General features: G+C 47.5%; 1 protein-coding gene across 5 annotated transcripts in view; it reads left to right on the top strand.

The window, feature by feature from the left end:
* Ccm2 (CCM2 scaffold protein) overlaps positions 1–16,752 on the top strand; it is a 65,058-nt gene that overhangs the window by 15,034 nt on the left and 33,272 nt on the right. For 2 of the 5 annotated variants that reach the window (XM_037209000.1, XM_028870551.2), the window contains exon 1: positions 9,364–9,505. The exons of 2 other annotated variants lie outside the window; for them this stretch is intronic. In XM_037209000.1, coding sequence (XP_037064895.1) covers positions 9,410–9,505 — 96 coding nt within the window. In that variant the 5' untranslated portion in view covers positions 9,364–9,409. Of the gene's footprint in view, positions 1–9,362; positions 9,506–16,752 lie in introns of those variants that run through there. One more of the 5 variants, XM_028870555.2, reaches the window with a different exon arrangement.

The following is a 16,752-nucleotide window of genomic DNA, read 5'->3' as shown; positions in this document are numbered from 1 at the left end:
CCAGATTCCACCACTGACCTTGGCTGCATTCTTTTATCTTATGTCCAATTATCCTGCCCAGTCATTGACTGTTCTGATTCTTCTGATGCATTTCAAAGGATTTTACAGACACTACCCTAGAATGTGTCAGCATCTGTTTTTTTAATTCTTTTTTGTTTATTTGTTTTTGTATTTTTTGAGACAGGGTTTCTCTGCATAGCCCTGGCTGTCCTGGAACTCTCTCTGTAGACCAGGCTGTCCTCAAACTTGGAAATCTACCTGCCTCTGCCTCCTGAGTGCTGGGATTAAAGTTCACCACCACTGCCCAGCTCATTCATTCATTCATTTTGAAGTAGGGTCTCACTATGTAGCTCTGATTGACCTGGAACTTGCTATGTAGAACAGGCTGCCCCGAAATGGAATTTATTCTTTTGCCTCTAGTATGCTGGGTCAATACACCTTCCTGCAGTTGAAAAAAAAATTTTTTTGAGAGACAGTTTATAAACAGTGAAATGTACACAGACTCCATTGTACATTAAGTTTTGGCAAATGCATACATTGTGCAACTTGTTAGCTTTCTGTAAACTGTACCAAAACACTGGAATCAACAATCAACTTTAAAAAGCTGCTCTGAGATTTATTGCCCTGTAGTGCTGGGTGTGTGGTGAGGTGGTACATGGAGGAGGGTTGGGTGCCAGAGCACTTGACCGATCTAGAGCCGGGGGCAAGAGAGGCTGGCAGCTTCCACCTCGCCGTGACTTCAGGACCTTTTGACAGGTCCCACATCCAAATGTCCATTTCTAATAGTACTGTGCTGGGGACCAAACATTTACCACACAGGCCATTTGGGGAGAGATTGAACATCTAAACTATACCGGACCCCAAATTCTACTGAGAAATAGATCACCGCTGTCCCTGGGAATATTTCTTAATGCCCCTGAAGGCTTTGTTGTGTTATTTTAAGACAAGGTGTCATGTAACCCAGGGTGGCCTCAGCCTTGCTGTGTAGCCGGGACCTTCAGTCTCTGTTCTTCCTGCTTTCGTGACTCACGTGTTTATTGCCATGTTCAAGGATCGAACCAAGGGTCTCTTGCAAGGTGAATGAATATTCCACCAACTGAGCTATATCCCCACCTCAAATAGGAACTGAAGCTAATTAATTTTTTTTTCTTTTTTTTTGAGGCAGGGTTTCTCTACACAGCCCTGGCTGTCCTGGAACTCACTCTGTAGCCCAGGTTGGCCTGGAACTCACAGATCTGCCTGCCTCTGCCTCCCGAGTGTTGGTATCAAAGGCAAGTCTGTTCTTACTTACTTTTGAGATAAGGTCTCACTGTGTGGCTTGGGCAGGCCTTGAACTCACGACAGTTCTGCCTCAGCCTCCTGAGTACTGGATTTACACCTTGCCTAGCCATATTCAGCTTTATGAGATAATGCCAAACTGTAGCTGAATTTCTTCTTTTCCTCCTTCCCCTCTTTTTCTCTGCCATCTCTGCCTCTCCCATCCCCCCCTTCTCTCGTTTTTTGAGATGGAGTCTTTTGGCTTTGAATATCTGTTTATCTTCCTTCCTCAGTTTCTTAGTTGATCTTTGTTTTCTGTCTTCTTTGGGGCTGGGTACCCCTCAGTTCTAGTTCTGCTGGGCTTTGTATGTGTTGTCTTTAGGGGGTACAGTACTTAACTGTAATTTGTGACCGACTGTCGTGAATCAGGGTTTTTCTGTTACTTGTCTCGTGCAGTGTGGAAGCTGTTAGTGGTGTTAGTCATTTAAACCTCATTCTGTTCTTTGAGCAGTCTCCAAGGTGGGTTTTACTTCCATGTATGCCGCATTACGTCGCTGTTGTTATTTTTTGAGACAGCGTCACCAGTGACTCACTATATAGCCAAAGCTGGGCGGTCCCAAATTCTGCTCTGTTTCCACCTCCCCAAGGGCTGGGTTACAATTATGTGTCACTGTGACTGGCTTTTGCTTTCAGCGATTGACTTTTCAACTTTTCTGTTGAAATTTTAAATTTATGTAACATTTTCATAATACACAGAATACCCATATGTCTTCTACCCAGATTCCTCGGTTGTTACCATTTCAGAGCTAGTTAAGAATAAGCTGTGAGGCAGACATCGTGGCACATGCCTGTAACTCACTCCAGCACTCCAGAGAAGAGGCAGGAAGATTACAAGTCGAAGCCAGCTTGTGGGTAATGAGACCCTGTCTCCAAAACAAAAGAAGAACCCACTGCAGAGCGACAAAACCAAGGGGCCATCAAGGAGAGCGTGAGCTGCAGCTGCACCCTCCTCTAGACACTGGGGCACAGGGACACCCCCTCACTGGTCACCGACACCCCCTCACTGGTCACCGACACCCCAGCAGTCACTGCCAACCTCCTGCGGCCTGACTCCATCGGCATTGCTAGTTGCCTCCTTGGCTGTTCTTCGTTGATCCAGGTGCATGGATCTTACAGTTTTAGGATCATGTGTAGCATTTGGTTCACGTGCCTCTAAGCTGCTTGAATCTGAAATAGTTCTGAGTCTTTCTTTTTCCTTTTAATTAAAATTACCCTTTTGACAATTTCTACAAATATATAAAATGTATTTCTGAACCTTTCCTTCTTTAAATCCACTTCTTTATGATCCACTGAGTTTACAGAATACTTTATTTTTAGCTCTGTGTACGTGTGTGTCTGTGGGTATGTGTGTGTTGAGTAGAGTATGCGTGGCTGTGAAGTCTGGACTGGGGGTCACAGGTGGTTGTGAGCCACCTAGCGTGGGTGCTGGGAACTGAACTCAGGTATTCTGCAAGAGTAGCATGTGCTCTTAATTGCTAAGCGGGCTGTCTTTCCACTCAGTTTAATTAGGATTGCTTGCCTGAATGTGGATGTACAGAGCATGGGGCACTTACCAGTAGCTATAGTACTGACCCCTCAGATCTCCTAATGCAGTAAGTCTTCACTAGGGTGGGGCCTGAGTTCCTCCCCAGGGGTGGAATGTTGATGAGGTCACCACAGCTTGTGAGCTCTTGAGGGCAGTGGCCATGGCATGTCCTCACTTTCCAGCTCTTACATGCTCTCTGCTCCCTCTTCTTGCATCGTTCCCTGATCCTTAGTGGGGTGACATAGATGCCTTTTTTTTTTTTTTTTTTTTTTTTTTTTTTTTTTTTTTTTTTTTTTTTTTTTTTTTTTTGGTTTTTCAAGACAGGGTTTCTCTGTGTAGCTTTGTGCCTTTCCTGGAGCTCACTTGGTAGCCCAGGCTGGCCTCGAACTCACAGAGATCCGCCTGGCTCTGCCTCCCGAGTGCTGGGATTAAAGGCGTGCGCCACCAACGCCCGGCCGACATAGATGTCTTTGTTTGTTTGTTTTTGAGACAGAATTTCGCTGTGTAGCCCTGACTATCCTGGAACTCACTCTGTAGACCAGGCTAGCCTTGAACTCAGTAATCTATCTACCTGGGATTAAAGGCATGTACCACCCCTGCCTCCAAGATAAATGTTTTTTAAAAATCATTCATTTGAGAATCTTGTTAAATGAATTTGACTGTATTCACCCTCCCCCAACTCTTCCCATGTCCTCCCACCTTTCCTATCCTCCCACCCACCCCCCCCCACTCCCCACTCCCCCCCCCCCACATCAAGTCCAGTTTATGCTGCCTGTATATTCACGGGTGTGTAGCCTTCTGCTGGATAATGGCTGACCTACAGACAGTTCCTCCCTCTCCTAGCAGCTCTAAATTGACATTAACTCTTCTTGCTTGGTAGGAGTGGGATTTTCATGTCTACCTTCCCTCTCCATGCTGGATTTGGTCTGGCTTGAGCTTGCCCAGGGACTGTACAATAGTATCACAGTCTGTGGCTGTGAGTGCACCTCTGGAGACACACCTCCCTGTGTCTGGAGAGCAGTGTTCTTTGTATATATCCATTCACTGATTCCAGCTTTTACAGTCTCTCTTCTTCTGCGATGATCCCTCGAGCCTTGGGAGGATGGGTGCAGTACAGATGTCTGTTTAGGGCTGAGCATCTGCCGTCTCTTGTTCTCTGCACTTTGTCAGTTGTGGGCCTGTCAGTCACCAACTACGGCAGATTTGAGTGTCTCTAGTGAGGGTTGAGCTTAATCTATGAGTGCAGCAATAAGTCATTAGATCGGTTTAGTACTATGCTCATTTACCACACTAAAATAGTTAGTTCTCCCCCAGGGCCCGTGACCTGTCTAGCCACAGGATTTGACCCAATAATGCTGCTAGGTATGGGTTCCCTCTAGTGGTGTGGGACTTAACTCCAATCAGGAAGTGGTTGGTTAGTCCCGTGATGTTCAAGGTACTTAGTACAATTACACCAGTGTCTTGATACGACAGTTTCATTTATTTTTTTTGCTTTTTTTGTTTAATGAGACAGGGTCTCCCGTACCCAGCCTGGCTTCAAACTCTAGGTTGCTGAAGATGGAGAATGACCTTGAACTCCTGATTCCTCTGCATTTCTGATTCCTCTGCATTTCTTTCTTAAGTGCTGGGATTATAGATATGTCATGCCTGGTTTATTCAGTGTTGCGGGTAGAACCCAGGGTTTTGTCTGGGCTGGCAAGCACTTTCCCAGCTAAGCTGTGTCTCCATGTCCCCAGCCCACCCACTGTTCTTTCTCTGATAGAGGGTCCCACAGTGTCACTCTAGCTGGCCTGAAACTCTGTGTAGACCAGGCTGGCCTAGAACTGGAAGAAATCTGCCTGCCTCTGCCTCTGCCTCCTGAGCGCTAGGACTAAAGGCTTGAGCCGTCACGTCTGGCTTGATAGAGATGTTTCAAATAGGAATTTAAAATAACACCCGTGATTGAGGCCAAAGAGCATATACCTTTGATTTTAACCCTCCTTTCCCACTTGCAATTTTCTGAGAATCTCCCAAAAGAGACCACTTACCTTGGGGCCAGAGAGGCGGCTCTTACAGAAGACCTGCATTTGGTTCCCAACAGCCACATCAGGGGGTTGAGAGCTGCCTATAGGTCTGGTTCCAAGGAGAGCCAGTGCATATACTTAAAAACAAATCTTTTAAAGAAAAAAAGATGACTAGCCTTGTTTATATTCAAAACAAATCTTGACTCCCTTGAGACTTAGCACAGTAAGGAGTCCTTGGATCTTTTGGTGTCTGTTTTTATCTTGCTAGCCTATAGTTCTACTTATTATTCCTCAGGACTACTCTGATCTCATTTATCCTAATCCCAGAGTTCCCATAAACATCCTTTGAACAGTGTAATTTTTTTTTTTTCACACCATATTTATTTTTGAACAGTGTAATTTAAGACAAATCATCACAACATACTTCCTATGTGGGCTGGAGAGATGGCTTGGTGGTTAAGAGCACTGGCTGCTCTTCCAGAGGACCCAGATTTTGTTCTCAGCACCCACATGGCAGCTCATAGTTGTCTATAATTCCAGTTCCAGAGAATCCTATGTCCTTTTCTGGCATCAGGTAACAGACATGTTCTTGGTGCATAGACTTACATGTAGGCAAAACATGAAACACATAAAACCAATGGGCTGGAGAGATGACTCAGAGATTAAGAGCACTGGCTGCTCTTCCAGAGGTCCTGAGTTCAATTCCCAGCAACCACATGGCTCACAACCATCTGTAATGAGATCTGGTGCCCTCTTCTGGCCTGCAGGCATACATGCAGGCAGAACACTGTATACATAATAAATAAATCTTAAGAAAAAATAAAATCAAAAACAACCTTCCTATAAAGACCAGGTAGAGAATATTTTATTAGGCTTCAGGCCAAGAGGCAAAACCCAGGCCAGTAAGTAGATACTTAGGATATAAAAGAGAAAACAAACTTCTACAAAGCTTATATTAAGAAGATTAAAAGGCCATAATCACTGAGTGAGCAGTAGGTTTTTGTTGTTGTTGTTTGTTTTGTATTTTTCTTTTTCTTTTCTTTTTTAATTAATTAATTAAAATTTCTATTATCAGCTTGATACAGTATAAATTCTTATCTTAATAGTGAAATATTTCATCGAGGCTTGCTCAGTAATTGAGTAAAACCAAAACTTAATATAAGCCACAGTCGTCTTAGAATCCCCTATGCTATATAGCCTCCATGGTTCTGTGGGTTGCAGTCTGATTGGTCTTTGCTTTATATCTGGTATCCACTTATGAGTGAGTACATACCATGTTTGTTCTTCTGGGTCTGGGTTACCTCACTCAGGATGATTTTTTCTAGTTCCATCCATTTGCCTGCAAATTTCATGCGATCATTGTTTTTCTCTGCTGAGTAGTACTCCATTGTGTATATGTACCACATTTTCTTAATCCATTCTTCAGTTGAGGGGCATCTAGGTTGTTTCCAGGTTCTAGCTATTACAAATAGTGCTGCTGTGAACATAGTTGAGCATGTATCTTTGTGGTATGATTGAGCATTCCTTGGGTATATGCCCAAGAGTGGTATGGCTGGGTCTTTTTTTTTTTTTTTTTTTTTTTTTTTTTTTTTTTACAATACCATTCAGTTTTACATATCAGCCACGGGTTCCCCTATTCTCCCGCCTCCCATCCCCTCCCCTTACCCCCAGCCCACCCCCCATTCCCACCTCCTCCAGGGCAAATCCTCCCCCGAGGACTGCGATCAACCTGGTAGACTCAGTCCAGGCAGGTCCAGTCCCCTCCTCCCAGACTGAGCCAAGTGTCCCTGCATAAGCCCCAGATTTCAAACAGCCAACTCATGCAATGAGCACAGGACTTGGTCCCACTGCCTAGTTGCCTCCCAAACTGATCAAGCCAATCAACTGTCTCACCTATTCAGAGGGCCTGATCCAGCTGGGGGCCCCTCATGGCTGGGTCTTGAGGTAGATCGATTCCCAATTTTTCTGAGGAACTGCCATACTTTGTTTTGTATTTTTTGAGGCAGGGTCTTGCTGCATATCTTTAGCTGGCCTGGAGTTTGCTCCAGAACCCAGGTTGTCTGGTCTTGAACTCACAGAAGTCTGTAAGCCTCTGTCTCCTGTGTTGGAGTTAAAAGCATGTACCACCATGCCTGGTTTAGAACACAGTTTTTCCTGTAATTTTTTGTGAGACTAGCCTTTAACAGCCGGGCCTTCTCTCCAGCCCAGAGCACAGTTTTTCTACTAGGTTCTGTTGCTGAGGATGGGATTCTTTTTGGTGACTTAACATTTTGCTGGTCTTGACTCACTGTGTAACCAAAGCTGGCCTTGAGCTTGCTCCTCTCAAGTGCTGGTTGCAGGTGTGTGCCATCTTTCCTGGCACAAATGTTTACTCCTAAAAGTGTTGGTAGTGGGACTAGGGGTGGAATGCATAGTTAGCATGTACAAGGCCCTGGGGCTTCAGCCCCCAGCACCACAAAATACAAACAAACATTGGTGTTTTTGAAGTCAAAGCAGCAGACAGATGTTGGCCGATCCCAGACTGTCCAACCCCAGACCACTCCTTTTGGTCTTAGCTCTGTCTGTTTTATTATCCTCATGAACTTTTTGTAACTTCTGAGATAGTGTCCTGTTCTCGTTTCGTAGCTGTCTGCTCTTGTTGTGTGGGGTAGTAATTCTTCAGCAGCCTCCCCTGGCTGCCTTTCCTCTCCTCCCTAGCCTTTCTCTGTCACGCTGGTCCCACGGTGCGTGTGCAGAAGGAGGGTGTTGATGAGTGGGTTAGTGTAGGCACCTGTTCATGACCTTCTCAGTCATGTGTTTCCCTGGGAGGGGGGGGCACCCTGGAAAAACAAAAGCCGGTGGCCTCCTGATGTCTCCCTGGACCCTCCTCTCCCCACTGTGTCTGTTCTGAGGGTCAGTGTGTCCTGCTTCCTTTCTGTGAAGGCAGCGTTAGAAAGGAGCCTGAGATGTGACCCTGGCTTTTAAGGAGGTCGTGACGGGCTCGCTGGTGTCAGGACTGAGTCACGAGTGTGTGGGACTGCGCTCCCACACCTCCTCTGTGCTTTCTGACTTTTCGGAGTTTTTGGTGCACAGGTGAATAATTGAAACACAGAATTAGTCCACAGGAACAGGTTTTGGAACCAGGAAGGATTAAACTTTATTTGTTGTAGGCCAGTGAAGCAAAACCTTGTGAAATTGCCCCTTTTGTGGACAAAGAGCCATTGAATGTGTCAGCCTTCTGATTCGGTTCAACCTGGAGTTAAAATGGTGAATGCGCTTCCTCATAGGGTGGCTTCACTTACTGAATTTTCAGCTTTATGAGGACACAGAAGATCCCCACACAGTTGTTCCCAAGAAGCTTTCACTTTCAGTCTATAGCTCTCAGTAGATTGTACGGAATACCCACCACTGGTGAGGTCTTAGATGGGGTGGTTTAATGGGGTTGATGTGGGCGTTCTGATCACGTGTAAGGCAGACACACCTACACAGGGAGGTTAGGTGGGCTAAGTGCATTTTTACTTAATAATTCACCGTAGGGCTAGGAACATCTGAGTTTTGTTACATTCGTTTATTGGTCTGAGGATGTGTGTGTGTGTGTGTGTGTGTGTGTGTGTGTGTGTGTGTGTGTATGGTCACACTAATTAGCCAGTTAAGTAGTTATTCCTATTTGCAAGCCATTCTGGAATATTCAGTCATAAGGGCCTTTTGTTGTTGTTGTTTTTATTTTTCTTTTGTTTTTTTTGAGACAGGGTTTCTCTGTGTAGCCCTGGCTGTCCAGGAACTCACTTTGTAGACCAACCAGGCTGCCTTGAACTCAAGAGATCTGCCTGCCTCTGCCTCTAGAGTGTTGGGATTAAAGGCATGCGCCACCACCACATGGCCATAAGGACCTTTTATCAATAACAAACTTAACTTCTCTTTTCCTGAATGAGGAAGTTTAACTATGAGGCGATTAAAACAAACTTGCTCATGAACACACATTGTTTTGTTGTAAGTTGGTGACTTAAATCCAAGAGTCTGCTGGCCTAGGCAACTCTAGACGGAGCACTTAGACCCAGATGCCGCCTTCCTCTGGGCACACCTGGAAATGCGCCTGTCTCATAAAGGTCTTGCTGCTGTGATCAAGTGGGGGAAACAGCATGGTGGAGCGGACATGTCCTTGTCCTTCTGCCTCCAGGACCAGAGGGCCCTGGGTCTTCTCTGGTAGGTACAGTCCTGCAGTGTCTGCTTTCTGCTTGTTTGGCTGTGGCACGTCAGGCCGCAGAATGCCAGACTTGCACAGTAACATCCATCAGCTGATTGCACGGAGGTGGAGGGAAACCGACTCAGGCTGCCTGGGGGATTCTCCTGCTCCGAGCAGTGCAGGAATGTTTGCTGGTTCATCTTGTCTCTTTAGCATCTTCTTGGAATTGGCCAACAGCTTCTGGGTGCTGTTGCCCTTCAAGCTTTCTAAAAACTGTAAACAACTTCAGTAAGCTTTGCAGAAGGAAGCTGTGGTTTCTGGCCTTCCTGTGCACTCATGTTTTTTCAGAGGGAGGGCTTAGCATCTGATCATATTTTTCAACCAGCTCAGAAGGGCTAGAAAATGCATGGCAACTGTCGGCAGAAGGTGAGGAACCAGGATTCCTCCAAAGAAACTTCTCTAACTGAGTGTCCCAGGAGCTCTCCCATGGAGAACGAGGTAGGTTCATAGCCAATGTGAAAAAGAATATCCTTGGAGGGACCACCATCCATGCTGCTTCCAGGATGTGCTTGTACACTGGGACCCTGAGTCCTGCTCTGAGATGCTGGGTGGAGCTCATTCACCAGCTTCTCAAGCTGAGAGACAGTGTGCTGGGGAGAGTCGTGCCAGGGTTAGGGCCTGGGTGTGAGGAGCTGCCCTGTCCAGCTGAGGTATAGACCGTTGCACTCACTCATCTTAAGGAAGGAGAGGCCATGGGTTTCATGTCTTCCAGGGAAAATATTTTCCTGTGGACCTGTCATCCTTTCAGTTCTAAGTTCACAGTTGAAAAATGGTGGTGGGGAAAGGTTGAGAAATCGAGGGATCTCAGATCTGGAAAGACGTGTGCCTAGAGTTTCTCCCTGAATGCATACCAGGACTAGGCTGCCAGCATGGACTCTGGCCTAGCATAGCCCTCTGTGGCCATTAACACTCCTGTGGACTTGCAGTAGAACAAAAAGGTAGAGCAGGCAGAGATTCCATTTGATCCCATTCCTCTTGAACTTGGGAGTCCTGAGGTAGGGATGTATGCCGGGCATGTTGTGCCCATTATCTTGGTCCATATGCCAGGGTCCTTTTTCCATGGGTAGGGGCTGGAGTGCTTACTTCCCTTTCTCACCCCCCTTTTCTCCTTTCCCAGGGTCTCATGTCCCATGGTTATTGGTTGAGGATGACCTTGAACTTCTGATCTTCCTGCCTCTATCTCCAGAGTGCTGATGGTAGTAGACTTGTGGCACCTCACCTGATTTTTATGAGGTGTTGGGAATTTAACCAAGGACTTTTGGGCAACTGAGCTACATCCCCAGCCCTTAATTTTCTGAGACAGACAGAGAAGTGGACCTGCCCCAGGTGTTGCAGAGAGCATCTGTGAGGCCGCAGTGGCAGCAGAAGGAGGTCCTTGTTTGGTTTGGTTTGGAGTTTTTTGAGGCAAGGTCTTACTCTGTAGACCAGGCCGTCCTGGAACTCACAGAGATCCTCCTACCTCTGCCTCCGGAGTGCTGGGATTAAAGGCGTGCGCCACCGTGCCAGGCTCCAGCTAGGAACTCTATATTTTAGAGTTTGTATAAGATGCAGCCTGGGCAGGATGTGATGAGGAGTGACAGGTGGGATCTGTAGGAGGGTCTAGCTCCAGCTGCCCTCCGGCCGGCCTCCCCACAGGCCTCTTCTCAAACCCTCCCACTGACCTCTGAGCCTCTTCCGGCCGCCATCCCGCCCCGGCCTGCTCTGCCGGTCTCAGTGCGGTTGCTGTCTGTCTTCCGGTTAGATTAGGGGAAGGGGACAGTACCTTCACTTTCACTGTTAGAGCCACGTTGTGGGGCATGTGGCAGGCGTGCATAGGGCCTCTTGCTTTGAGTATTGAGGTAGTCTCTCCCCCCTCCCCCTTCCCCCTCTCCCACTCCCCTACAGTTTCTCTGTGTAGCCCTGGCTGTTTTGGAACTCACTCTGTCGCCCAGGCTGGCCTCGAACTCACAGAGATCCACCTACCTCTGCCTCCCGAGTGAGTGCTGGGGTTAAAGTCATGGGCCACCACCGCCCAGCAAGGTAGTCTTAGGATAAGATGAATCCTACCAAGTAGTTGATTGTGAAGATTAAATCACAAGCACATGTGAGACTGTGGCACCCACCGCTTTATGCCTTAGTTTGCCCCTTTCTTTTATCTTGGGCTTGCTAGACTTTCTCCAGAATAGTGTGCTGAGCTTAGAGCTTTGCATGTTAGTATGTGTGGCTGTATTATTTACTTTGGTCCTCAAAGAAAGAGCTTGCTTCCCAGGAGTCTAGTGGTATTGGCTCTTCTCATGGATATATATATTTCAGTAATTATCAGAGGGTCTTTATATATATTTAAACCACTAATGTTTCATTCATTCATTGTGTGTGTGTGTCTGCCTGTGTCCATGTCCATGCCACAGTGCATGTAGAGGGCAGAGTCACTACATGAAAAGACCAGAGTGAGTTAGTTGCAGAGATTTGTGTATTTTTGAGATAGGATCTCCCTATGTACCCCAGGCTGGTATTAAACTCCAAATCCTCCTGCTTCTAACTGCCAGCGTCATACACAGGGCGTACCAACATCCTGGTTCTCTGGATAGTTGTGTTGGTTTTGTTGTGGTGGTGGTTTTTAGATTTCTAACCACGTCGTCTCCCACACATACACATATCTTTTTTCTTTCTGTGGCACTAGAGATTAAAACAGGGCTTCATGTGAGGTAATTACTGTGCTGCTGAGCGACATGCCTATTCCCGTTTCTAGCTCGAAGAACTATTTTAGGCATAAGATGGCAAGTAGTGGAAAAATAGTGTCAAGATCTGAGGGGCTTTTTCAGAGAGAATCTAGGGAATTTTTCAGTGTGTCCAGAACACTGGATTCCTGTGTTCTGCATTCCTTTTCCCAGTTCTGTGCTTGCACAGTGGCTTGTCCCTTCAGCCCCGAGGACTCAGTTTCTTCAGGAAAGACTTGGTGTGGAAGTCCTGCCCTGCTGGGATTCCACTCACCTTGCCGCCCTTCTGGGTCCAAGTCACGCACACTCAGTAACACGATGAATGAAGAATACCAGTTGCTCAATCTGCCTTTTGATCTCTATGTATTGATCTACAGGACATCACAGCCAGTTACAGACCCTATGATAATTACTGAAAGCTTGACTCTGTCCCTCAAAATATTAATTATTTGTCTGTTTATTTATTTACTTGGATTTTTTGAGACAGTTTTTCTCTGTGTAGCCCAGCCTGTCCTGGAATTCACTGTGTAGACCAGGCTGACCTCAAACTCGCAGAGATCCTCCTTCCTGTCTCTACCTCCCAAGTGCTGGGATTAAAGACATGTGCCACCATGTCCTACTCGTTTACTTTTTAAGCAGCATTTCCTTTGACATTTTCGTGTTAAGAGCTGGTGGGGTGGTTCTCACCTGGGGTTGCGGCACTCAGAAGTCTGAAGCGGGAAAAGTGTGTTTTCAGCCAGCCTGAGCTGCAGCATAAACCCGGAACCAACCGAAAATAGATTGATAAACAAATCACCGAAACCAAAAGCAGCTTCGGGTCTGAGGTGCACCCTCCCCCCCCTTTTTTCCTTTGCAGTAGTACTAGGGATGGGGCCTCGTGGTTCTCCCACGCCAGGCGAAAGCTCTGCTCACCTGTACACCCTCAGCCCCGTGGTTTATTTTGAGGTCCAGTCTGACCTGGATCTTGCAATCGTCCTGCCTCAGCATCACCCCCCCCCCAGGTTTGTTTCTGCACTGTCTGAATGCTGCCCTCCAGTCCTGCTCTCTTAGCTGTTCAGCCTCACTCGCTGAGAGCTGAGGCCACACTAACACGGTGGCCAGCTCTGTGCAGAGCATCAGTCACTCTGTCGTGTGCTGTGGTGAAGTCACAGTGCATGTCTGCAGAGGAACTGCTCGGTTCAGTGCTCTGCATTGTAAGAACCAGTTAAGATCATTTGAGGCATTGGGGGAAAAGCAGAGCGTGTAGTGCTTGTATCCAAGCTCAGTTCTAGGGCCAGAAAGACACATCTCCCTCCACACACGGTGTTCTCCCCAACTACATGGCTGCGTTGAAGGTCCACTAGTGGATGCTTGAAAACTGAGCCCAATAGATATATAGATTTTCCCCTGGGCTGAAGTTCTAGTATAGTAAGAGATGAGCACTGTATATTATTGTATAGCAACTGCAACACTGTCCTGTAGTAAACGTATTTCAAACTTATGAATTGTTAATTTCTGGAGTTCTCCATCTGTGGGTAACTGAAATCTAGGAAAGTGAGGCCGTGGGTAAGGGGATTATTGCAATCCGCGTTGTCTGTGCTTGGTTAGACCAAAGGCTCAAGTCCAAGAGACACTGGAGTGGACTCAGGCTTGGAATTTAGGGATTGCACTTTCTTGGGGTAGTCTGCGAGTGGGCCAAGGGTGACATTGCTTCTGTTCAGCTCTCCTTGTTCCTTACTGCTTAGGGTAGCACAAAAACGGGGTGGTTTAACATTGCAGTTGGCCTTCAGAGTCTGCTCAGCTGCTGGCCGCCTTAGCTATGAGTTTAGTTACTCTTTTTTTTTTTGTTTGTTTGTTTTTTTTGGTTTTTTTTTCAAGACAGGGTTTCTCTGTGTAGCTTTGCGCCTTTCCTGGGACTCACTTGGTAGCCCAGGCTGGCCTCGAACTCACAGAGATCCGCCTGCCTCTGCCTCCCGAGTGCTGGGATTAAAGGCATGCACCACCACCGCCCGGCGAGTTTAGTTACTCTTACCTGCTCTTGACCTAATCTTTGTGCTTTACTATTTGTAGCCCTCTTGAGGGTAGGGACTATTCCATTCACAGCCTTCCTGGACTCCTGGTCTGCTAGGCACATAAAATAAAGGGTCTGCATTAGGATTTATTATTTATTGTAGCCTGTCCAGGCTACATTCAGGCTACAGACTGGATGCTGGAGGTCACACAAGCTGCCAAAGGCAGGCCTGGGGATACAGCTCACTGGAAGGGCACTTGGCTGGGCGTGTGCGGAACTGGAAGGAATGAACTCTCAGACAGTGAGAGGCATAGGCAAGGGCATCAGGGGGCCTGGTTTCTTTGCCTTGTAGAGTCCTAGCCAATGTCACCTCATCATAGAGAGTCTGTCTTTTGGGCTGGGATTACAAGATCCACCCAGGGTCCTTCCCAACACAGACTCTGCTATGAGCTATGTACACTGTTGCGGTACGTGGCCTGTGTGGTCTGTGGGCCTGCTGATTCGGGTGAGAGCTTCTTGGTTAGAGACTCATCTTGGCAAACTCCTGGTTTCACAGTTTCCTGTTGCTTCCTTGTGTAAATCAGTAATGAGTTGGACTAACAGACAACTTCTGGAAGGGCAGACTGACGGGGCTGAGCTGCCTGCCTACCCGGAGCCCACCTTCAGTCCCTGTCCACTTTGAGGACCTGCGGTTGAGGGAAGAAAGTCTGTGAGGTTGCAGGGGAGGGGGTGGGGTCGACACTCTCTTCTGGCCAGAGTGAGGTACTGTGGAGAGGGTGCTTCTGGGGGGTCAGGTTCATGGACCATGAACACATGGATGTTTAAGAGCTTAGGAAGAAGAAGCAATCAGGTATATACATTTGGCATAGTTTGAGTGCCATCGGCAAAGGTGGTACTGTGGTGAAGAAATCACAGCTGTCTTCACTGGGGTGATAAAACATGATTTTTACATTGTCCAAATATGTCACTAAATTTGGGGGTCATTTCTAGCTTGCAGTTCACTGTCGGGTTGTCTGGTAAGTCTCAAGTGACCGTTTTCCGCTGTTCTCCTGTCTGAACCCCACACTGAGATCATCTTGTCCAGGTGCCCCTGCCCTATCCATCACTTGTGGGAGCTTGAGGAGAGTGAGCCTGGAAGGTCCCCACAGATAACCTATCTTCACTTATCGCAGAGACTCTTCTAGAAGTGCTCCTGTTATTTCTGCTGTCTGTCATCTTAGGACTTGGTTCTTAGGACTTCCAGTGTGTTTACATCTTGTCATGGTTTCAGTGTGGGCAGCGATAGGCAGCGGTTATTCATCCTTCTCAAGTATGTTATGCAAAAATACATTTTTAAAAATGGAGCAGCTAGGGATTGTAGCTCCCGTGATACAGTGCCTGCCCAGCATGTGCAAAGCCCTAGGTTCTGTTCTTAGCTCTGCAAAAAAAACCAGGTGTCGTGCAAACCTGTAATCCTAGCACTAGCACTTGGGAGCTGGAAGCAGGACTGTTAAGTTCAGAGTTCTTCCCAGCTGTACAGTGAGTTTGAAGCCAGCCTGAGCTACATGAGACCCTGTCTCAAAAAAGTAACTGAAGCTCCTGTGCTCATCACCCAGCTCCACTGTTGTAGTTCCTAGCTTTCTTATTTCACCTTCTCCACACCAGCAAGAAGTTCCAAAAGCTGGTGTGTGTGTGTGTGTGTGTGTGTGTGTGTGTGTGTGTGTGTGTGTGTGTATTGATCAAGAGAGGACTTCAGGGTCAGTGACAGACTATTTGAGGTCTAGGAGGGAAATTCCGGGTGATAGACTAGAATCCGCTCACATGAGTGGAAATATTTCACAGGGTTCTGGGCCACAGTCTTATCCTATCTTGGGTGCATGGACGCAGAGGTGGGTGGGTGCTGGTCCCACTATTATTCAGTCTGTGTTCGTGGGGAGTAGAAGACGGTCTGAAGCCCTGGTGCTGGGCTGTAAAGACAGCACTCGAGGAGGAGATGGGTTGTCAAGTAAAACAGTTAAAGCAATAGCAGCTCCTTTGCTTATTTACAACATACCAGATCCTGGCTCAGAGCTTTCTGTAGCTTGCTCATGAACGGCTCCTGATAACTTGCAAAGATCACGGCTTATTTTTAGAGACTGTAGAGCTCAGCTAACTGTCTTGTGTGGGAAGCAGGGTAGCTCAGAGCCCATCAGAGCAGGTGAGCCTTGAACCTGGAGAGTTCCGCGGTGAAGCCTGAGGTCCTGCATTGGAGGGAAGCTTATGGGGAGAGCGGCAGGCGCTCTGGCACCAAGACTGTTTTGACTGTTGGGTCGCTTGCTGGCTCTGTGTCCATTTCAGTAGGTCAGTGGACGGAAGCCCAGATGTCAAAGGATGTGGAGCCGAGGGCCAGGGGAGCTGTCCATGGCAGGAGGCAGCAGGCGCAGGAAAGGTGCCAGGGTGGGTTTCTGAGGCTCGGTGAGTCTTGTTGGCTTGTTGGTGTCGCTCTCACCCTAGTGCGAGAGAGCCAAGACTGAGGGTGAGGCTGGGGAGCAGCCCACATGTAGCGTCTCCTGGGAGCCTTGGGCCATGTGAGTCCTGTCTGATGATGTATTCTGTACATCTCAGGTTTGTTTGTTTGCTACTAGTTTGGGGACTAAGGGGAGGTCAGAGCTGAGCCTGCTGTGGTTTCCCAGCTGCTGCCTGGGTGCCAGCCATGTAGTGGGCGAGCCTCAGGGGACGTGTTGTTGACATCTCTCTGAGCTGTCTACTGCATTAGAGATAAAACCGCTAGGACATCTTTTATGGCGTTGCTCATGGCTTTGGTCTCTGTGACCTATTGCTGCCGAGGACACATTTAAGCGCCTTGGTTTCCGTGTTGATGAAGTGGCCGGCAGCGCCATCTTTCCGCAGAGCTGGGGATAGCTTCTCTTGCGGTCGTGGTAGGAGGTACTGGGTTTGCTTCCCTTCTCCCCAGCTCACAAGTTCATTTTGACTACATGTAGGTTGAGTCTTCAAAGCCCGGGTACTAACCTCACATCCAG

This window comes from Peromyscus leucopus, chromosome 10 (assembly GCF_004664715.2).
Source record: "Peromyscus leucopus breed LL Stock chromosome 10, UCI_PerLeu_2.1, whole genome shotgun sequence".
Lineage (NCBI taxonomy): Eukaryota > Metazoa > Chordata > Mammalia > Rodentia > Cricetidae > Peromyscus > Peromyscus leucopus.
The sequence above is the reverse complement of the archived record's forward strand: the minus strand, read 5'-3'. Positions and strand labels throughout refer to the sequence as shown.